General features: G+C 48.0%; 1 protein-coding gene and 1 long non-coding RNA gene across 2 annotated transcripts in view; one reads left to right on the top strand and one right to left on the bottom strand.

The window, feature by feature from the left end:
* The window catches only part of LOC309346269, a 242,295-nt gene that overhangs the window by 106,369 nt on the left and 113,382 nt on the right, over window positions 1–22,544 (top strand). The window lies entirely within an intron of this gene.
* Window positions 5,313–22,430, bottom strand: AP2S1 (adaptor related protein complex 2 subunit sigma 1). Its single transcript, XM_081869847.1, has 5 exons — window positions 22,292–22,430; window positions 13,861–14,010; window positions 11,337–11,450; window positions 8,092–8,151; window positions 5,313–5,958 (listed from the first exon to the last, which is right to left on the bottom strand). The coding sequence occupies exons 1-5, from the start codon at window positions 22,292–22,294 to the stop codon at window positions 5,857–5,859; spliced, it is 429 nt and encodes a 142-aa protein (XP_081725973.1). The 5' UTR covers window positions 22,295–22,430; the 3' UTR covers window positions 5,313–5,856.

The raw sequence follows: 22,544 nt of genomic DNA, 5'->3' as shown, positions 1-22,544 counted from the left end.
CACCACTGTACTTCCTCCTAGGACGGCATTTCTCTGAAGCAGGGGCAGGAACCCGACACCCAGGGGCCAAATGCCTCTGCTGGGGCAAGCCAGCTCCATCAGGCCTCCTTGTCCCTCAGCTGTCACCTGGGGGTAGCCGTTGCATCAGGCAGCGGCAGGCAGAGATACAGGAAGCAGGAGGGCTCATTTTATCAGCTTCGCTGGAGGCCCAGAAGCACCTCCTTGCCCCTGAACTGTGCCAGCTGGCTTTTATAGGAACATCTGTTTAGAAATCCACGTCTAGGTTTTGATTTTCCTCTTCCCTCCTTGTCCCTTTCCTTGTATATCACGTACCCACGGGACCGCCTCTCCTGGTATGCCCCGCGGAGGACCTTAAGGTCCACAAATGACAACATTTTGGAGGTCCCAAGTCGCAAGGTGGTTAGACTGGTCTCAACTAGGGCCAGGGCCTTTTCAGCACTGGCCCCGGCTTGGTGGAACGCTCTGTCACAAGAGACCAGGGCCCTGTGGGACTTGACATCTTTCCGCAGGGCCTGCAAGACGGAGCTGTTCCGCCTGGCCTTTGGTTTGGACTCAGTCTGACCCTTATGTTTCCCTCCCCTTATGTTCTTGATTTATTGGCTACTTTAAAATGAGGCTGAATTTAAAATTGCATTTTAACCTGTATTTTAAATTGCCCCCCCTCTTTTTCCCCTATTATGTTTTTATTGTGATTTTATTGGTGTTAGCTGCCCTGAGCCTGGCTCTCGCTGGGGAGGGCGGGGTATAAATAAAATTTATTATTAATAGATAGATAGATAGATAGATAGATAGATAGATAGATAGATGAGGATAGATAGATAGATGATAGATAGATCCTTTTGAGGCTTTCCCTCCTTATGGAGGGTCTAATTGATGGCTTTCTGCACAACTGTCAGGTCAGCAGCCTTCCCCATGATCGTGCTTCCTACTGAACAAGACTGAGAGACCACTTAAAGGCTCAGGTGTTATGGATTGAATAGCAACTGCACCTTTTCACAATATTCTAATTTTCTGTGATTGTTAATTTGGGGTTTTCATCAGCTATACGCCATAATCATCACAATTATAACAAATAAAGGCTTGACATATCTCGCTTTGCATGTCATGAGTCTATCTCATATATAAGTTTCACCTTTTAAGTTGAATTACTAAAATACAGTGGTGCCTTGCAAGACGAAAATAATCCGTTCTGCGAGTCTCTTCGTCTAGCGGTTTTTTCGTCTTGCGAAGCATCCCTATTAGCGGCTTAGCGGATTAGCGCTATTAGTGGCTTAGCCGCTATTAGCGCTATTAGCGGCTTAGCGGCTATTAGCAGCTTAGTGGCTAAGCGGCTATTAGCGGCTTAGCGGCTTAGAAAAAGGGGGGGGGGAAGGGAAAAACTTGCAAGACTCGCAAGACGTTTTCGTCTTGCGAAGCAAGCCCATAGGGAAATTCGTCTTGCAAAGCGCCTCGAAAAACGGAAAACCCTTTCGTCTAGCGGGTTTTTCGTCTTGCGAGGCATTCGTCTTGTGGGGCACCACTGTAAATGAACTTTTCCACAATATTCTAATTTTTCGAGTTTCACCTGTAGACAGACAGACAGACAGACAGACAGACAGACAGACAGACAGCTGCTCTGGCAGCCTTCTTGGCTGAAGAGCTGGACACTAGCGCTCCAAGTAAGTAAATAAATCTAGCCCTCTAGCCACATCTCATGGACTAAGGCTTTTTTTGCCAGTGGGGCTTTAGCATACAAAAGCTCAAGTTCCAATAGATGTGTTTGTCTGTGGGCTAAACCACTGAGCCTCTTGGACTTGCCGATTAGAAGGTCAGCAGTTCGAATCCCCACGTCAGCTTGAGCTTCCATTGCTCTGTCCCAGCTCCTGCTTTCTGTCACGGTGTCCCGTTGAGCCAGAAGCGGTTTAGTCCTGCTGGCCACATGACCCAGAAAGCTGTCTGCGGACAAATGCCAGCTCCCTCGGCCTGAAAGCGAGATGAGCGCCGCAACCCCATAGTCACCTTTGACTGGGGTCCTTTACCTTTTACCTTGCTACAAGACTCTCTGGTGTTCTTTCTGCAACACTAGCACACATGCAGAAGGAATTTGTGGATTGCTTGGTATTGCGGCCCTAAGTGAGCAAGATGAGCCCATTCAGTTCACGGATGACTTTTTACAAGAGACCTTTGGCATTACCCAAAGATGACCGGCTAGATACAGAGCCGGCTCACCTAGTGTCGGTCAGCATCCTTCTTTCGACGCTGCTGAAAAACCTGACCCACATATTGTGATCCTTCTTCATTTGCGTTAAGAGCCAGAATGTTTCCGATCGCAACCGCCCGCCCTCTTCCCAAGACGTCACCTTTTAAACAGAGTTGCATCTGTAGTTGTTTGCGGGGAAGTCACCTGAAGAGCCGGTTCTGCTGAGATTGTGACGCTGGCTTTGTTGACCGAGCACTTCAAGCGCAGGACAAAAGGTATAACCTTCCAAAAGACACCATTCTGTCTCTTCCCCCACTGCAGGGGGAAAGCAGCCCTCCAAGATCATGCCTAGAGTGGGTCTTGCACTCATCGCTTGCAAATGTGTTTGCAGAGGGGTAGCAGCCCCGAGAGGCCACTAGGAACTGGTGACTGTCCCTGAAGTGTTGCGATGGTGTTTAGAATCAGCTTGGAACTTCTATCATCTATCTATCTATCTATCTATCTATCTATCTATCTATCTATCTATCTATCTATCTATCTATTATCATTACTATTATTTTATTTTTTTAATCCTTATTATCATCATCGTCGTCGTCGTCATCGTCATCATCATTTCTCTTTTCCTTTTAGTCCCCTCTTAGTTTCTTAGTTGGTCTGTTTTTGAGGGGGGGGGCCTTACCTCCCTCCATCGTCCTGCTACTATTACCATCCTCTCTAAAAAATAAAATAAAATAAAAATATCCCCCCCTCCATATCAGTGCTATTGCTACTGGTGCCCTCCCCCCCTCCCTTTTTCTTTTCTTTTCTTTTCCTTTCCTCCTTCCCCCTCACCCCCGTTCTTTCTCTCTCACTGTTTCCCAGTTGTCGGTGTTTATACAGTGGTACCTTGGGTTAAGAACTTAATTCGTTCTTAACCTGAAACTGTTCTTAACCTGAAGCACTTTAGCTAATGGAGAATCCTGCTGCTGCCACGCCGCCAGAGTACGATTTCTGTTCTCATCCTGAAGCAAAGTTCTTAACCTGAAGCACTATTTCTGGGTTAGTGAAGTCTGTAACCTGAAGCGCCCGTAACCCAAGGTACCACTGTAGAACCACCATTGCAACCAAGTATTTTCATCTTTCTTTGCCTCTCCCCCACCCCCCTTTCCTTCCTTCCTTTCTTTTCCTTCCCTCCTTTTCTCTCTCCCCTTTTTACTTTAGAATCAGCCTTGGCCGCATTCAGAAAACCCCCACCCCCCATTCAACCACAGACCCTCACCACCTCTGCTTTCCCACTGGCACCAAGATTGTAAGGCAAGGATTCCACCCTTGGCAATACTGGCCAATGGCCTGACTTGGTGGGAGGCTCCCCATGAACCAGGTGCAAAAACCTGCCCCCTCGTGGCCTTTGACAAAAACAACACACAACTCCATAAACTCTGCTGAACTTTGCAATAGGTCACCAGGAGCCACACTGGGACACTTGGCTCCGATCCATGTGGGGCCGAGGGCAGACTTCTGCAGGCTTGGCTCCGGCCTCGATTCCTCATGCTCCTGTGACAGTCATATAAAGGCAAATAAGGATGCAATATACAAAATCGGAGAGGCAATCAAGGTCTATCTGCAGCCTCGTGACCCTGCTGTTTAAATACTGCTTTCAAATAAAGATGTGCTGCAGCCGGGTTGCCCTGACCTTTAAAAGGGTTGCATGCAAAACCACAAAAGGTGTAACCAAACCCTTCGCATGAAGGGCGCATGGTGGGGAAGTCCTCTCTCGAGCATGCGGGAGTATTCAGCTACTGGGATAAATGCTAAACCCGGATAACTCATCTGCAGATGTCTGAAAAAGTCTGCAGTTCCCCTCTGCTTCTGCCAAGGTGTAGACACCAGCAGAACCTCTGCTGCTTTCCGTGCTGGGAAGGGGAGGCAGGGAAAGGGGGGGGGAGTTAAGACTTTGCTTACAGGTAACAATCGTCATTGTGGTATAGTGGTTAGAGGGTCAGAGGGACCTGTGAGACCCGAGTTCATCCCTCTCCCTCTCTCTTCGGTGATCGCTCGTAGCCAAGTAAGATTGTTTTCCATAAACACTGTTTTAAAAGTGAGTCCATAAACGACTGTGGAGGCCAATTCTGGATCCACACATTCTTCCACAGTGGGGACATTGGTTTCCGGGTGGGAGTTGATCACGGTGTGGATTTGCCAAGCGTGCCTTCCTCCTAGCACGTTTCTCCCTTGTGTCCTGGGTTCGAGCGTCTTCAAAGCCCATGACACCTTTGGTAAAGCCTGTTCTCCAACTGGAACACTCGCAGGCCAGTGTTTCCCAGTTGTCAGTGTTTATACAGTGGTACCTCGGGTTAAGTACTTAATTTATTCTGGAGATCCGTTCTTAACCTGAAACTATTCTTAACTTGAAGCACTTTAGCTAATGGAGCCTCCTGCTGCTGCCACGCCACCGGAGTACGATTTCTGTTCTCATCCTGAAGCAAAGTTCTTAACCCGAGGTACTATTTCTGGGTTAGCGGAGTCTGTAACCTGAAGGGTCTGTAACCTGAAGTGCCTGTAACCCGAGGTACCAGTGTACCACATTTCTTTAGATTTGTCTTGAGAGAGTCTTTGAACCTCTTTTGTTGACCACCAGCATTACGCTTTCCATTTTAAAGTTCGGAATAGAATAGTTCATATCCCCACTTGGCTCAGAAGCTCACTGGGTGATCTTGGGCCAGAGGCACTACCTCTCAGCCTAGTCTACCTCACAGGGCTGTTGTAGAAATTAAATTAGAGGAGCCACACACACACCCTTGATCACCTGGAAGTCAAAGGTGGGAGGTGAACACAACAAATAAATAAGTATTCTGGATGCCCAAGTAGTTTATAAGGCGGAGGTACCCCCTACCTCGCAACGCCTGTTCTCAGTGGCTGGCTGGATGCCCATGGAAAACCCCCCAAGCAGGATTTGAGCACAAGAGCGCTCTGTCCTCCTGTGGTTCCCAGCAACTGGAAACCTGCCATTACTGTACGCGGCTTCTTATTAACCTAAGACGTGTATTTGGTGCCAAGGCTTCTAAGCGCCAGGTGATACCATCCTAAGGCTCCAGGAACTCCCTCCTATCAAACATACACGAGACTCTCTTGGTGGGGGTTTAAGTGTCCCATAGATGCTTTATTTAATCAGTACATCGCTTTACTGGCAGTACACACACTCATCACGCGCACTCACACACACTTATGGTCCCTCTTCTACGGCAGATACAGCACAACACGTTTTTTTCTTATGGGAATGGACGGGGAGGGGGGGGCAGCAGGCTGGTGACATGGAGGGGAAAGACAGAAGGTTGTGTTGGGATGGTAGCACAGGGAGGGTGGGGTGACGGCAGCTATCTCCACTTCTCCCCTTTTCCAGAAAAGCAACCCAGCCCCAACCAGCGGCCTCTCCGCCCCCTTCGCATGTTCGGCCCGTGCAGGAGGAAGCGCGGCTAGGAATCCAAACTAGGAATGCCAATTCAAGGTGCCCCCCTTGCTTCCCACAAACCTCCAGCTACAGGTTAAGTGGCAAAAAATTGCTCCGAGCAAGTCACTGATTCAGGGGACCGGGGTGAAGAGAGATGAGCCCTGGTGGGGTGGGGTAGCGGCAGGATCTTGCCGGGGGGGAGATCCGAGGCGATCTACTCCTCTGCTCCTCATTCCAAGGATTGCAACATGAGGAGCTGCTTCAGGACCTTTGTCTGGCTGGTCTCTCGGATCTCGCCGGCCAGGAACATCTCGTCTACCACGGTGTAAACCTGCAGAGAAAATGCAGACGTTCCTCCTCTAAGAAAGGGGGCGCTGTGGGGGAATCCTCTAGAAAGAATCTAAAGCAGCATCTGTCTGGACTTCTCTGCCACCTTTCCAAAAGGGAGCAAAGGAAGTTTTTAATGTTTGATACAGTGGTACCTCGGGTTAAGAACTTAATTCATTCTGAAGATCCGTTCTTAACCTGAAACTGTTCTTAACCTGAGGTACCACTTTAGCTAATGGGGCCTCCCGCTGCTGCTGCGATGCCGAAGCACAATTTCTGTTCTCATCCTGAAGCAAAGTTCTTAACCCAAGGTACTACTTCTGGGTTAGCGGAGTTTGTAACCTGAAGCGTCTGTAACCCTGAGGTACCACTGTATTTTTCTCTTTTTTACATACAGTGGTACCTTGGTACTCGAATAGCTTGGCTCCTGAACAAATCAGCTCACAAACACCGCAAACCCAGAAGTGAGTGTTCCAGTTTGCGAACGTTTTTCAGAAGCCGAACGTCCGGCGCAGCTTCCAATTGAGCTCCTGCAGCCAATCTGAAGCCACACCTTGCTCTTCAAACCCTTTCAGGAGTCGAACAGACTCCCAGAACAGATTACATTTCAGAACCAAGGTACCACTGTATGTTGTAAGCTGCCCAGGGTGGCTGGGGAAACCCAGCCAGGTCTGTGGGGTATCAACAATAACATTATTATTATTAAGGGGTTCAAGGCAGAGCCACCCTCTGGTAGCACATGGCCCAAGTGCAGGACCCAACACTGCTCCGACCCCACCCACCGGTGAGGTACCAGCAAGGTCCAGGTTTTGCTCAGCTGGCTGCAGCTTCCTAAAGGTCCAGACTGGGCCCTACTGCATGCCTCCTACTCCATAGCAAGGTCTTTCCTCCCCTTGGAGGTTCTTCCTTGCTCCACACTCCTTGCGGTGCATGAATTCTGGGCCTCCAGCTGGCAGGGAAATTTGGCCTTTGGCACGCTGGGTGCCTCTCAAGTCCCGCCACTGTTTGATGTCTCACTCCTAGGCCTCACCCTTCCTTGACCCCCTCTCTGCTCCTCCTCTCAAGGTGCCAGAAGCGAGGCCAGAAACACAGAAGCTTCTTTCAGCGGCCGCTGAATCAGATGCAACTTCATAAAGTGCAGCCTTAGGCAGCTGTCTAACACCACCTTGTGGGCAGGGCTGGCACCAGCAGGTCACCCTGCCCCGTTCTTTGCTGGCGCTGTGCCCTGAACGTGTCTCAGAAACAGCATTTTCCTCAATCATTTATTTTACTTTTATTATAATGTAATAAAATTTTATTTATATCCCGCCCTCCCCAGCCGAAGCCGGGCTCAGAGGGGCTAACAACAATAAAAGTAACACAACATTCTAAAATCAATTCAATTTAAAATCAATTCAAAATCAAATTCGTGGCAACCATTGGGCTAGAGTTCTGTGAGGACTACCGAAGGAGGGGGGTCAGACTGTGCCTTGGCCAAAGGCCTGGTGGATCAGCTCTGTCTTGCAGGCCCTGTGGAAAGATGTCAAGTCCCGCAGGGCCCTAGTCTCTTGTGACAGAGCGTTCCACCAGATTGGGGCCACGGCCGAAAAAGCCCTGGCTCTGGTTGAGGCCAGCCTAACCTCCCTGTGGCCTGGGACCTCCGAGATGTTTTTGTGGGACATACCAGGAGAGGCGGTTCCGTAGGTACGAGGGTCCTAGGCCGCATAGGGCTTTAAAGGTTAAAACCAGCACCTTAAACCTGATCCTGTACTCCACCGGGAGCCAGTGCAGCTGGTATATCAGCTTATTTAATTTAATTTAATTTAATTTAATAGAATACGAACACATGACCCATGTAAGTGCACAGACTTAGCAAAGCACAACACCCCTTTGCTTTAAGGATGGCAAGAGTGTGTACCAAACCGGCATTCTTCCCTTTTTATTTCAGTGGCCCTTTTCAGTCAATTCCAATTTCATGGTTAGTTTTTCATTGAATTTACCTCTTAAGCTCGTTGCGCAGCGCCTGTAATCATGCGGCATATGAATTGTCAGGCTAAATAAAATAAACGAAAGCCCCAATGTTTTTTTAGCCACAAGCACGGTTTTTTTCCTTCCTCGTTCTGCCTTACTGGAAAAGGCTCAGGGAACAAAAACCCACCTTGTAGAAGTTGAAGACGAGGTCGAGCTCGCAGACGTTGTGGAAATATTCATTCAGCACCTGGGAAGAGAGGAGGAGGAAGGTAGTCATGAATTTGAGGGGGCCCAGCCATGCGCAAGGAAAGTGCCTAACATTTGCAAAGCCAGTCGTAGCTCAGCGGTGCAGTGCTAATTTTGCACAGTTCCGGCATGTCCAGTGAAAAGGATCAGGAAAAGACCCTTATCTCTGACACTTTGAATAGACAAGACAGTGGTACCTCGGGCTAAGAACTTAATTCGTTCCGGAGGTCCGTTCTTAACCTGAAACTGTTCTTAACCTGAAGCACCACTTTAGCTAATGGGGCCTCCTGATGCCGCCGCACCGCCGGAGCACGATTTCTGTTCTCATCCTGAAGCAAAGTTCTTAACCTGAAGCACTATTTCTGGGTTAGCGGAGACTGTAACCTGAAGCGTCTGTAACCTGAAGTACCACTGTAAAGGTAAAGGGACCCCTGACAGTTAAGTCCAGTCCAGGTCTTGATGGCCTGGTACTATTTCTGGGTTAGCAGAGTCTGTAATGTGAAGCGTATGTAACCCGAGGTACCATGTATTCGGTTGGAAGCCACCCAGAGTGGCTGGGGAAACCCAGCCAGGTGGGCAGGGTATAAATAATGAAATGATGATGATGATGTCACTATTCCAACTTTCTCCTTCAGCTGCATGTGCTTTCTGGGGGGGGGGGGCAGGAAGGGAACCACCCTTATCATCTCAGGACCCAGGAGGCAGTGAGGGGTGGGGCAACTTCCTGTCACCATCTAGCAAACAGATGCAGTTGTCGTAGAATCATAGAATCATAGAGTTGGAAGAGACCACAAGGGCCATCGAGTCCAACCCCCTGCCAAGCAGGAAACACCATCAGAGCACTCCTGACATATGGTTGTCAAGCCTCTGCTTAAAGACCTCCAAAGGAGGAGACTCCACCACACTCCTTGGCAGCAGATTCCACTGTCAAACAGCTCTTACTGTCAGGAAGTTCTTCCTAATGTTTAGGTAGAATCTTTTTTCTTGTAGTTTGGAACCATTGCTCCGTGTCCGCTTCTCTGGAGCAGCAGAAAACAACCTTTCTCCCTCCTCTATGTGACATCCTTTTATATATTTGAACATGGCTATCATATCACCCCTTAACCTCCTCTTCTCCAGGCTAAACATGCCCAGTTCTCTTAGCCGTTCCTCATAAGGCATCGTTTCCAGGCCTTTGACCATTTTGGTTGCCCTCGTCTGTGGTTGCCCTCCTCTTGGTTGTGGTCAACCAAGACTCCTAGATCCTTTTCACATGTACTGCTCTCAAGCCAGGTGTCACCCATCTTGAGAGGGTCTTCTCAAGTAATCTTAAAAGAGTGCAGTGGGGAGACACAGGGACCTTCCGTGGCGCCCAGAAAATGGGATGCTTCGGGAGGTGTTGGCTAAGCTAAGGCCTGCTTCCCCAAAAGACGACACAGGAGCTCCTTAAACTTCCCCTTGGCTCAGTTCCCTCAGACTGCAGGTACGCACATCCTGGAAAAAGGGCATTGCAGGGTATCTCCCCCTTGGTGGGAAATATATGTATGCTTGAAAGTAATATATTAAGGAGATAGTCTGTCTAGGAGAAGAGTTCCTGGCCTCATACTGTGTGGGGAGATTGGGGCAATTTTTTATTTTTTATTTTAATGTAAAGAAGCAAACAACTAAAGATTCTGACATGTTTTATACGGAGAAACAGACCCATCAAAGGTTGAGTTTAAGCAAGTATAAATCAGTGGCAGTAAAGGGCTCAGTTTCACACATGGAGATGCTATCAAAAAAGCAGCATTTTGAGTATATTGATCTGATTGTTTTATATAAACAAAGGATTATGTCTCTTCAGTTCTGTCTCAATAAAATCTTCCATGATTGTAACTGGATCCCTCCCTTTATTGTTTCATGTTTCTTTTAAAATTTAAGGTAGCTCTTGTATTTTCAACTACAGTGGTACCTTGGTTCTCAAATGCCTTGGTACTCAGAGAATTTGGAACCCAAACACTGCAAACATTTTTCGGAAGCTGAACGTGCTCCGTTTTGAGTGTTACGCTTCCGATTTGAGTGCCACACTTCCGTTTTGAGTGTTACACTGAGGTCTGTCTGGTTTTGCTATTTATTTTGCGTTTTTGTGGTTCTTCTTTTTGTTTTTGTGACTGTGTAGAACCTAGTTCAGCTACTGATTGATTGTGTGACTGCAGCACATTGTTTATTGCTTCCATTTTATGGATCAGTGGTCTCGTTAGATAGTAAAATCCATGTTAAATTGCTGTTTTTGGGGTTGTTTTTAAAAGTCTGGAACAGATTAATCCATTTTGCATTACTTTCTGTGGGAAAAACACACCTTGGTTTTGGAACGCTTTGGTTTTGGAACAGACTTCTGGAATGGATTAAGTTTGAGAACCAAGGTACCGCTGTACAGGTCCCATAATTCTTGGGGGGAGGGAAGCTGTGGCTGTTTAGAGTGGAATCATAGTGCTTTAACATTTGTGGTGCAAATGTAGCCAGAGAGACTGTCCTGAGCAGCAGCCCCTGACAGATGACGCCCAAGGGAATGTAGCCCCTGATGGAAGCAAAAATTCCCGTCTCCGATCGGTATACAGAATGGGTGTCTCGTGCACAGAATCAAAAAAGTTTGAGAACCAAGGTATAGTGGTACCTCTGGTTGCGAACGAGATCCATTCCAGAGGCCCGTTCGCAACTTGAAAGGAACACAACCCGCAGCGGCGTATCTGCGCATCTGCGGGTTGCGATTCACCGCTTCTGCGCATGATGTCATTTTGCGCGTCTGCGCATGCGTGTGATGTCATTTTGCCTGTCTGTGCATGCATGAGCGGCGAAACCTGGAAGTAACCCTTTCTGGTACTTCTGGGTCGCTGCGGGACGCAACCTGAAAAAACGTAACATGAAGCAAACGTAACATGCGGTATGACTGTATCACTGTAATCTGTTTCCGTATTCCTAATTGTGTGGGGTTTAAAAAGTAAAATAAAAAAGTTTCTTACTCAAGAAGGTATGGATGAAAAGGCACAGGAGCCCTTGATCCTGCACCCAGAGTCTGAAGTGGTACCATTCAGAAATAATTTACCACCTCATCTGCGCAGGGGCGTCACTTATCAAACACATACGTATTCATACACATGCCTGAGTGTGGAAGCACACATGCGTGGGCATTCTTAGGGCGCAGAACTTAAACCTGCAGGCACTACTCACCTCCACAAAGTTGTGAATGGCTTCTAGGTAGGCGAGGTTGTTGTCGTTCACGTCCACACAAATGCAGAAATAAAGCCCTGCGTAGCGCCTGTAGATAATTTTGAAGTTGCGGAACTGGGGGGGGGGGGAGCGGGGAGAGAGAGAGAAAAGGTGGTGAAAATAGCGATCACTGGATAGAAGCACAAGATGGTGTCTATTGCAGGTTAGGGTAGGACTGTGGAGGCTGGAAAGGGGAAAGGCTCCTATTGCTATCCACCTAGCATGGAAGGACTATACAAAAATAACCTCAGTATGCAGAGGTTGGAGGGACATCTGTCATGGATGCTTTAGTTGAGATTCCTGCATTGCAGGTGATTGGACTACAGCCTTTGGGGTTCCTTTCAACTCTATAGTTCTATGATTCTATGGTTCTATGACCCATTAAAAAGGTCTTTATTCTCGCTTGCAGTGCAACTGCAGGTGCCAATACAAGTACAGTGGAACTTTGGTTTTCGAGCACCTTGGAAGCTGAGCAATTCGGAACCCGAACGCCAAAAACCCAGAAGTAATTGCTTCCGTTTTCGAACATGCCTCGGAAGTCAAACGGCTTCCGAGGCACATTTCTCAATTTTTCCAATGGATTTTGCCAACTGCCCATTGATCCTCGGTTTTTGGACGTTCCGGAAGTCAAACGGTTTTCCGGAATGGATTATGTTCAGAAACCAAGGTTCCACTGTAACAGAGTTTGGCATTCAGAGAATATGCACTTTTAAGATTACTTTAGATTGTAATCCTGATGGTTTTTTAACTGCTCCGGGAGCCTTTTTTAGCTAAAGAGCAGGATAAAAAATACTTTCAATAAGTAAATATTCCTTCAAATTCCTAACTGGCATAAATACAGAAAGATACAGTGGTACCTCTGGTTAAGAACTTAATTCGTTCTGGAGGTCTGTTCTTAACCTGAAGCACCACTTTAGCTAATGGGGCCTCCCGCTGCCACTCTGCCACCGCTGCACGATTTCTGTTCTCATCCTGAAGCAAAGTTCTTAACCCAAGGTACTACTTCTGGGTTAGCGGAGACTGTAACCTGAAGCGTATGTAACCCGAGGTACCACTGTAGAGGCTTTTGCTGGCGTTTTATGCTGTAGTGGAAGCTGCCTTCAGGACTTTCTGACACCTGGAGAAACACACGGTACACTGGCACCTCTGGTTGCGAACGGGATCCCTTCTGGAGGCCTGTTTGCAGCCTGAAAATAACGCAACCCGCGTCTGCGCACGCGCAGATCGCAATTCACCGCTTCTGCGCGTGATGTCATTTTGTGCGTCTGCGCATGCCGAGTGGCAAAACCCAGAAGTAACCCGTTCCGTTACTTCCGGGTCGCAACCTGAAAAGGCGCAACCTGGAGCAAATGTAACATGAGGTATGACTGTACAGTGGTACTTCGGGTTACATATGCTTCCGGTTACATACGCTTCAGGTTGCAGACTCCGCTCACCCAGAAATAGTACCTCAGGTTAAGTACAGTGGTGCCTCGCAAGACGAAAATACCGTATTTTTTGCACCATAACACTCACTTTTTTCCTCCTAGAAAGTAAGGGGAAATGTCTGTGCGTGTTATGGAGCGAATGCCTGCGGGTGACGGGGGGGGGGGATCTGCTGCAGTCGTGAGCAGAGGATCCATGGTTCCCCTTCCTTCCCTCCTCCATGGTCACAAAGCATGGATCCACATGGATCCTCAGGATTTTTGCATTGGGCTACTCCCAACTCACTGTCAGATCACATGTCTGTGGCCACAGCATGAACCACAAAAATCATATATCCACTATTTTGTTTAGAATATTTTTTTTCTTGTTTTCCTCCTCTAAAAACTATGTGCGTGTTATGGTCTGGTGCGTGTTATAGAGCGAAAAATACGGTAATTCGTTCCGCGTGTCTCTTCGTCTTGCGATTTTTTCGTCTTGTGAAGCACCCCTATTAGCGGCTTAGCGCTATTAGCAGCTTAGCAGCTATTAGCAGCTTTGTGGCTATTAGCGGCTTAGAAAAAGGGGGGGAAGCGAAAAAACTCACAAGACTCACAAGACGTTTTCGTCTTGCAAAGCAAGCCCATAGGGAAATTCGCCTTGCGAAGCGCCTCGAAAAACGGAAAACCCTTTCGTCTAGCGGGTTTTTTGTCTTGCGAGGCATTCGTCTTGCGGGGCACCACTGTACTTTGCTTCAGGATGAGAACAGAAATCATACTCTGGCAGCAGCAGGAGGCCCCATTAGCTAAAGTGGTGCTTCTGGTTAAGAACGGACCTCTGGATCCAATTGAGTACTTAATGTGAGGTACCACTGTACTCAGAAACACAGAGATCAGGCAAGAGGGTGCTCACACAGCAAACGATGGCAGGTAACCCAAGCCATCCAGCCAAGCCATGTAACAGATAAAGGTCCTAAGAGACTCTGCCCTTCAATCCCCTCTGCCGAAGCCAGTTCGGCCTGTGGAAGGCAAAAGCACGACAGCTTCATACGCGAAGGAAAGCCACGAGCGGACAGAGACGTTACCTCGACAAAGTTGGTGTGCTTTGCGTCCCGCACAGTCACAACGGCATGGACCTCCTCAATGAGCTTCTGCTTCTCGTCATCGTCAAACTGCATGTACCACTTGGCCAGGCGCGTTTTGCCAGCACGGTTCTGGATCAGAATAAAGCGAATCTGTAGAAGGGGGAAGAAAGCAGCGTCAAAGATACCTGGGATTTAATAAGCACTCCCCAGACTACTGGGATGCGGGTGGCGCTGTGGGTTAAACCACAGAGCCCAGGGCTTGCCGATCAGAAGGTCGGCGATTCAAATCCCCGCGACGGGGTGAGCTCCCGTTGCTCGGTCCCAGCTCCTGCCAACCTCGCAGTTCGAAAGCACGTCAAAGTGCAAGTAGATAAATAGGTACCACTCTGGCGGGAAGGTAAACGGCGTTTCCGTGCGCTGCTCTGGTTCACCAGAAGCGGCTTAGTCATGCTGGCCACATGACCCGGAAGCTGTTCGCCGGCTCCCTCGGCCAATAAGGCAAGATGAGCGCTGCAACCCCAGAGTCGGTCACGACTGGACCTAATGGTCAGGGGTCCCTTTACCTTTACCTCCAGACTACTGATACCCGGGACATGCTTATTAAAAAACAAATTACAGCTGATAATACCCTTTGCTCTTGGGTATTTATTTGTAAAGTGTGCAGGGGTAGAGAATTGCCTATGGTCACTGTCAGAGTATCCTTTCTTATCAGGACACAAGCAATGTTCGAAATTCCCCAGGCGCCAGGTGCGTTTTGCAACTGGAACAGGTTCAGCCGCGACCACGTGGAGATCTCTGAATGCCAAGTTGGCAAATAATCTCCGACCTCTCAGGCCCTACTCTGACATTCTAACCACTGCACCAGACTGTCTTCCTAGAGTACTTCTGCTACGGGGCAGCTATATAAATTAAATAGGTAAATAAATATGGGGAAAGCAAAATGTCACTTAGAGAAGGCTCTGAAATATTTTCCTGGAAGCTTGAATTTGTTTTATTCCGGATTCTTTTAATGTGTTGTAAACCGCTTTGAGGTTTTTTCTTTAAAATGTAAAGCGGTATAGAAATGAAATGAGTAATAACAACACAAAAATCACATAGAAGTGGAAAGAAATTGCAATCGAGTAGATTGGAACTCTAACACAAAGGTGGGGTGAGGGCTGGTGATGGGAAAAGGAATTATCTGTGGGAGTGAGTGTAGGTATGTTTGAACATTTTTTTTAAAAAAATAATATTTATTAAGATTTCTTTTTTTATTATTAAAATAATTCAGCATTAATACACACATATTGCTAATATACAAGCATACAAGCATACATTTCATAAATCCTTAAAAATGTTCATTGTATGAAATGTATGCTTGTATGCTTGTATATTAGCAATATGTGTGTATTAATGCTGAATTATTTTAATAAAAAAAGGAAAAAAGAAAAAAGAAATGAAATGAGTAACAACAACACAAAAATCACATTGCAAAAGAAAGGCGCCTAGACATTTCGTGGCGACCATAACCTAGCTTTAAGGTGCTATTTGGCAATTAGCTTATTTATCTCAGTTTCTAACACTGGACATAAGCCAAGAGCTGCCGCTCACTCAGAGATAAAGGCCTGCCTACCTTGGGAACAAGCCTCTGCACCGTGAATGGCTGGGCCAAGCGTAACTAATGCACATACACATCGTGGCTTCACCCCCCCCCCAAAAAAAAGGCTGAGTGGAAAGCAGCAAGGACAGAGCAGGCACTCGCACAGAGAAGCAACAGGCCTCCTCCTCAAGGCATGGGTGCCTTGGGCTCACTGGGACCGTTGTTATTCATTTCCCACAATGTATTACAGAGAATTACAGCTTATAGTTTAACGCTCACTTTAAGCTTAGCGGGCAAGCCTGTACAGCAGTGGTGTCCAAACTTTTTTCAAAGAGGTCCAGATTTGATGAAATGAAGGGCCTTGAGGGCCGACCAAAGTTGAGTTGTTGACCTTTTTTTTAGGCTTGAGGTTGTTGAGCTTTATGATTTTAACCCAAAGCTTCTTTTTTTTTTAGGATTCCCCCCACCCCCCCGCCGGAAATAAACTGCCACAGAGGGGCCGGATTAAACCAACCAACAGGCCCCCAAAACGCCTTCACATTCCCATAGAATGATCCCCTTCCTTTGGGGGGGTGGCAAGTTACATCTAAGTTTTCGCTGAGTCCCATTTCTGGATAGGCATTGTGTTGTCCTATTACTCGGAGGCCTGCAAAGATGCAAGTCAGAGACTGTCTCCCGAGACCACACATTTTCCAAATTCTCTTAGACTGGGGCAGTCTAAGAGAGAACAACCACACAGCAATGCAGATTTTAACTTTTTGTAAAATGCAAACGTTCACAGGGGTTCCGAGTCTACCTCCGAACATGGGGGCGGTTTAATGCCGAAACTCTGCCTTTGCCAACAGATGCACTACAACACCCCTCAGATTTTGGCTAGGGCTGGTGGGAGGGAAACTGGGCTGTTGAGGGCTCTCCTGGCCAGAACAGCTCCTGCTTCTCTTGCCAGATCTCCCAGCTGCTTCCTTCCCCTTTCCTCCCCCTGACTTCCTTTCGCTGTGGTGTGCATGGGTTGTGCTTCAGGGGAAAGCTCGAGGGCTTCCCTAAAGAACAGAGCAGCTATTTCTGGTCAGCCTCCATCCATGCCTCTTCATGCCTAGTGTGCTCAAGAGATAGGAAAGGGACCCACCCTGTATCGAGAAAGCCAGCCCAGCAGAATCAGCAAAGACAAACAAGGGATGGCTGGCTATCTGTTCCAGCATCACATGATGTTGCTTTTTTCAGAAAAATAAAATAAAAAGAGGCTGAACAAGCATCCACACCAGGGGTAGGCAACCTAAGGCCCGGGGGCCAGTTCCAGCCCAATTGCCTTCTCAATCTGGCCCACGGACGGTCCAGGAATCAGTGTGTTTCTACATGAGTAGAATGTGTCCTTTTCTTTAAAATGCATCTATGGGTTATTTGCTCCTGCCAACCTAGCAGTTCGGAAGCACGTCAAAGTGTAAGTAGATAAATAGGTACCGCTCTGGCGGGAAGGTAAACAGTGTTTCTGTGCGCTGCTCTGGTTCACCAGAAGCGGCTTAGTCACGCTGGCCACATGACCCGGAAGCTGTACGCCGGCTCCCTCGGCCAATAAAGTCGGTCACGACTGGACCTAATGGTCAGGGGTCCCTTTACTTCACCTATGGGTTATTTGTGGGGCCTGCCTGGTGTTTTTACATGAGTAGAATGTGCCCTTTTATTTAAAATGCATCTCTGGGTTATTCGTGGGGCATAGGAATTCCTTCATTATTATTTTTCAAAATACAGTCCAGCCCCCCACATGGTCGGAGGGACGGTGGACTGGCCCACGGCTGAAAAAGGCTGCTGACCCCTGATCCACACCATCCGCTTTCCTCATCACAGAGGCGGCACGACAGTGGTGGCACACCTCCCGAGAGATGTGGTCCCAAGTATGACAGCACTGTCCTAATGTAGCCTACAGGAGATACGCAGCCCCTTCACCTCCCATAAGATACAGTGGTGCCTCGCAAGACGAAATTAATCCGTTCCGTGAGGCTCTTCGTCTAGCGGTTTTTTCGTCTTGCGAAGCAAGCCCATTGACAGCTTAGCGGATTAGCGCTATTAGCGGCTTAGCAGCTTTTAGCGGATCAGCTGATAAGCGGTTTAGTGGCTTAAGAAAAGGGGGGGGGAGGGAAAAACCCCCGCAGGAACTCGCAAGACATTTTCGTCTTGTGAAGCAAGCCCATAGGGAAATTCGTTTTGCGAAGCGCCTCCAAAACGGAAAACCCTTTCGTCTAGCAGGTTTTCCGTCTTGCGAGGCGTTCGTCTTGCGGGGCACCACTGTACTGCCTGGGCATAAAAGCTTTCAGGGAATGAGCAAGCTATAGGGAAACAGGGCACTGCAAGTCTGGTGCTCCAAGAATCTTTGCGCTCCAGCCCAAAGTGCAGGCACGCATAGGTCACTCTCTCCTGTGGTTCTGTCTCCCCCTGCATGGGTCACATCTGACACCAGGTGGCATCCTGCGTTCTCCACCAGGGGCCAAATGTGGTCCTTCAAGGTTTTTTCCCTGGCTGTAAAAGGTAAAGGACCCCTGGACGGCTAAGTCCAGTCAAAGGCGACTCTGGGGTTACGGCACTCATCTCGCATTCAAGACGAGGGAGCCGGCGTTTGTCCACAGACAGCTTTCTGGGTCATGTGGCCAGAATGACTAAACTGCTTCTGGCCCAACAGGACACCATGATGGAAACCAGAGCGCATGGAGATGCCGTTTACCTTCCCACCACAGTGGTACCTATTTATCTACTTGCACTGGCGTGCTTTCGAACTGCTAGATCGGCAGAAGCTGGGACAGAGCAAGGGGAGCTCACTCCGTTGCAGGGATTCAAACCACCGACCTTCTGACTGTGGCAAGCCCAAGAGGCTCAGTGGTTTAGATCACAGTGCCACCCGCGTCCTGGCTGTAACATTCCGTTGCACTGTGAAACACCATGCCTGAATTGAAGCTTCCGCTCCTTTGATATACAGATGTCAGCGAATATTCTGTAAGAAGAAACACCCATGGAAAAGACTCTGCTTGGCTGCTTGCGTTTCTTTGCATTAAAAAAAAAAAAAATGCAGACACCCAAATTAACAAATAGTGCCCCTTGTTATCCAACGAGCTTGTGTAGCGGATACGCGTTTCCACGGAAAAGCCACAAGGGAAATGAGAGTTGCACAACTAACAGACAGATCCTTCCCTTTAGAATTTCTCCTCCCGCAAGAATTGACTAGAGAGGAAATGTCACAGATCCACAAGCATATGAACATGTTATCTCTCTCCAGAATTCTCAAGGACAGATGCTTCCGAAGAATACTGTGTTCAGGCCCAAGCATAGGTTTTAAAAAAATAAATAACTATAAAATCAGATTTTAATGCACATATTTATTAGTGATATTCAAGATCTGAACCAGAAAAAAGCATGTTATGATTTGCATGTTATTCTAGTATCAAGAGACCAAAAAGAAATCTACTTTGAAGCTACACCACAAGCTAGGAGCACAGCTCCATCCACACCACAGCTGAAGCGAAGCAAAGACCTCACATTAAGAAATGTAAAGATTCCAGGTAACTCAAGCAAGCAAGCCAAGCCACAGAAAGAGGCCAGTCTCCGCCCCACTCTAATGAAGTGGACCACTTCCAAAAAGGATTTGCACAATATCCAGCTAGAAGAGTTTGACAAGGAACTCTTTATGAGAATACAAGTTGTAACAAACTCTAATGAATTCAAGAATCGGTGTGTGTGTGTCTGCAATATTTAGTTAATAAACCACAACCACTCTTTTCACAAATCCAAAGGTTTGGGTGGCTTATATCAGGCAGCACAACTTACTTTTCTAAAAAGTTTGTTTTTAATTTAAGTGCAGATGGGAAGCAAAATAACAGAACACCTTTTCTAAAATGGTTTTCGCCAAGATAAAGCAAGTATATTTTTACCTGCAGAAATATTATCTTATTCATAGGCAAACGTAGAACAGTTTAATCCTCTTACAACTGACTAAGATTCCTTGATTTATGTGACCAACCGCAAAAGAACAGAGTCCCTCTGGAGATTGTGAAGTCTCCTTCCATGGAGGTTTTTAAGCAGAGGTTAGATGGCCATCTGTCATGGATGCTTTAGCTGAGGTTCCTCAAAATACAGGGGACTGAACCCTTCCAACTCTAAAACTCTATGATTCTATTAAAGGCACGCCATTATTGTACCCACTGTGTCTGCAATGCACTACACCAGGGGTCAGCCTGGTTTGAATCCCCGCGACGGAGTGAGCTCCTGTCGATCTGTCCCAGCTTCTGCCAACCTAGCAGTTCAAAAGCACACCAGTACAAGTAGATAAATAGGTACCACTCTGGCGGGATGGTAAACCTCCTTCTACTCATGTAAAAACACCAGGCAGGCCCCAAAAATAACCCAGAGATGCATTTTAAATAAAAGAACACATTCTACTCATGTAAAAACACGCTGATTTCCGGACCGTCCGCGGACAAGATTGGGAAGGCGATTGGGCCGGATCCAGCCCCCGGTCCTTAGTTTGCCTACCCATGCACTACACCCAAGTCACTGGATTACAAACCATTGCCAACAAAGATCCGTATAATAAAAGCCATGGTTTTCCCAGTAGTGATGTATGGAAGTGAGAGCTGGACCATCAAGAAGGCTGATGTTGGGCCGAAGAATTGATGCTTTTGAATTATGGTGCTGGAGGAGACTCTTGAGAGTCCCATGGACTGCAAGAAGATCAAACCTATCCATTTTTAAGGAAATCAGCCCTGAGTGCTCACTGGAAGGTCAGATCCTGAAGCTGAGGTTCCAATACTTTGGCCACCTCATGAGAAGAGAAGGCTCCCTGGAAAAGACCCTGATTTTGGGAAAGATGGAGGGCACAAGGAGAAGGGGGCGACAGAGGACGAGATGGTGGGACAGTGTTCTCGAAGCTGCCAGCATGAGTTTGACCAAACTGTGGGAAGCAATGGAAGACAGAAGTGCCTGGCGTGCTCTGGTCCAGGGGGTCACAAAGAGTCAGACATGACTAAACAACAAAATATGTTGCAGTGGAAATACTGGCATTTCTGGATAATTCCACTTGCTGGGTTTCCTAGTGAGCACTTGGTGATCAGGGGAAAAGGGAACAGGAAGGAGAAAAGATGCAACTTTCATGAGCATGGACTGCTCTCTGCCCTGAACAACAACCTCCTCTGCATGTGCCAGTCAAATGGGGCACTACCACCATCTCCTGTAGGCATCTTCTAGCTACGTTCCAACTATGGGCAGCAATTGCACATCCTTCCTCCCAACAGAAAATCCCACTAAGTCCATGCACGCTCTCCAAGTTGCGCATCAAGAGGAGGATTTGGGTTTATTGTTATTTATTTTGCAAATTTATAAACTGCTTTGCAGCCCCCAAGGCAAAAGTAAAGCACATGTACTAGAAACAATGAAAGCAATATAAATGAGAGAGAACGATAAAGCCATAGATGTACAGTTAATATTTCATAAATGCCTGGATCAAGAGCAGGGAAAGCCTACTTAAAGCTTTACAGTGGATGGCTAGCAACCATTCAAAGCCTTCTCCTCCACAAATACTCTCTCTCCCCAACCCACATACCCCTTGCACATTTTGGGCAAAAGATCATAGAAAGCTGCCTTATACCAAGTCAGAAGAACCTGTGCCCTGTCTTGCTCATGTACTGCCCACTCCAGCCTTTTTTCAACCTTTGGTTCCCAGATGTTGTTGGACCACAACTCCCATCATCCTTAACCATGGCACCCTGCTATCTGTGGACAATGGGAGTTGTAGTCCAGCAACGAGAACAATGGCCTGGCAAAATAAAAATAAAAATCCTTCCAGTAGCAACTTAGAAACCAACTAAGTTTGTTATTGGTATGAGCTTTCGTGTGCATCTGAAGAAGTGTGCATGCACACGAAAGCTCATACCAATAACAAACTTAGTTGGTCTCTAAGGTGCTACTGGAAGGAATTTTTTTTTAATTTTGTTTCGACTACGGCAGACCAACACGGCTACCTACCTGTAACGGCCTGGGATTTCAGGCAAGGAGCCTCTCCCAGCCCTACCTGGTATTGAACCGGCGACCCTTTTTGCTTGCAAGGCAGGTGCTCTAAACCACTGAGTTACGGCAAGGTTGGCGCAGCACGCCAGGTGATTTAAAGCTCTGGACGCGGGTGGCGCTGTGGGTTAAACCACAGAGACTAGGGCTTGCCAATCAGAAGGTCGGCGGTTCGAATCCCCGTGACAGGGTGAGCTCCCGTTGCTCGGTCCCTGCTCCTGCCAACCTAGCAGTTCGAAAGCACTTCTAAGTTCAAGTAGATAAATAGGTACCACTCTGGCGGGAAGGTAAACGGCATTTCCGTGCGCTGCTCTGGTTCGCCAGAAGCGGCTTAGTCATGGTGGCCACATGACCCGGAAGCTGTACGCCGGCTCCGTCGGCCAGTAAAGCGAGATGAGCGCCACAACCCCAGAGTTGGCCACGACTGGACCTAATGATCAGGGGTCCCTTTACCTTTATGCCAATGGCCTTAGCCAGGTCAGCTTCAGGATGCGGCCACAGAGCCCTGCTGCTCATTCTGCTTGCTGTGGGCCGTGGACTTCTGACCCTGAGAGAAGCATGGGCACAACACCAGAGGCCTACCTTGCAGGGAAGTCGTTAGGGATTTAACAGCGCTGACTTGAAGCATTGCAGCAAATGCTAACATTGAAAACTGGCATAATTGGAATTATCATTATTTCTCCCACCAGCAACCCCTTTCCCTCCCCACACCCAACACCCTTGGATTTGGGGGCCCCCATTGCTGACCCTGCCTTCCCTCCCCCTCCGGCTGAGCCCCATATTTCAAGCCCCTCCCCACCCCATTCTTACCATGGCGACCCCCTGCCCTAATCCTCTTTCCACGCAGAGCTCAGGGCAGCTGCTCCGACACCCCCTCCCTTCCCACCGGATATCCGGTGAGGCGCGCGCCCCGGCACAGCCCCGGGCAGTCGGGAGTTGTAGTCTTCAGAATGGCTGCAGGAGGAGGAGCGACATCGAGAGGGCTAAAACCCGCCCTGCCAGGGCTATCCGCTCGCTTCCCCACCCCGACCCGGCGTTGCATGCCGGGAGTTGTAGTTCCTCC

This window comes from Podarcis erhardii (genome assembly GCF_964252035.2).
Source record: "Podarcis erhardii genome assembly, chromosome: 7".
Taxonomy (NCBI): Eukaryota; Metazoa; Chordata; class Lepidosauria; order Squamata; family Lacertidae; genus Podarcis; species Podarcis erhardii.
Note: the sequence above shows the minus strand (reverse complement) of the source record. Positions and strands in the feature narration are given on the sequence as shown.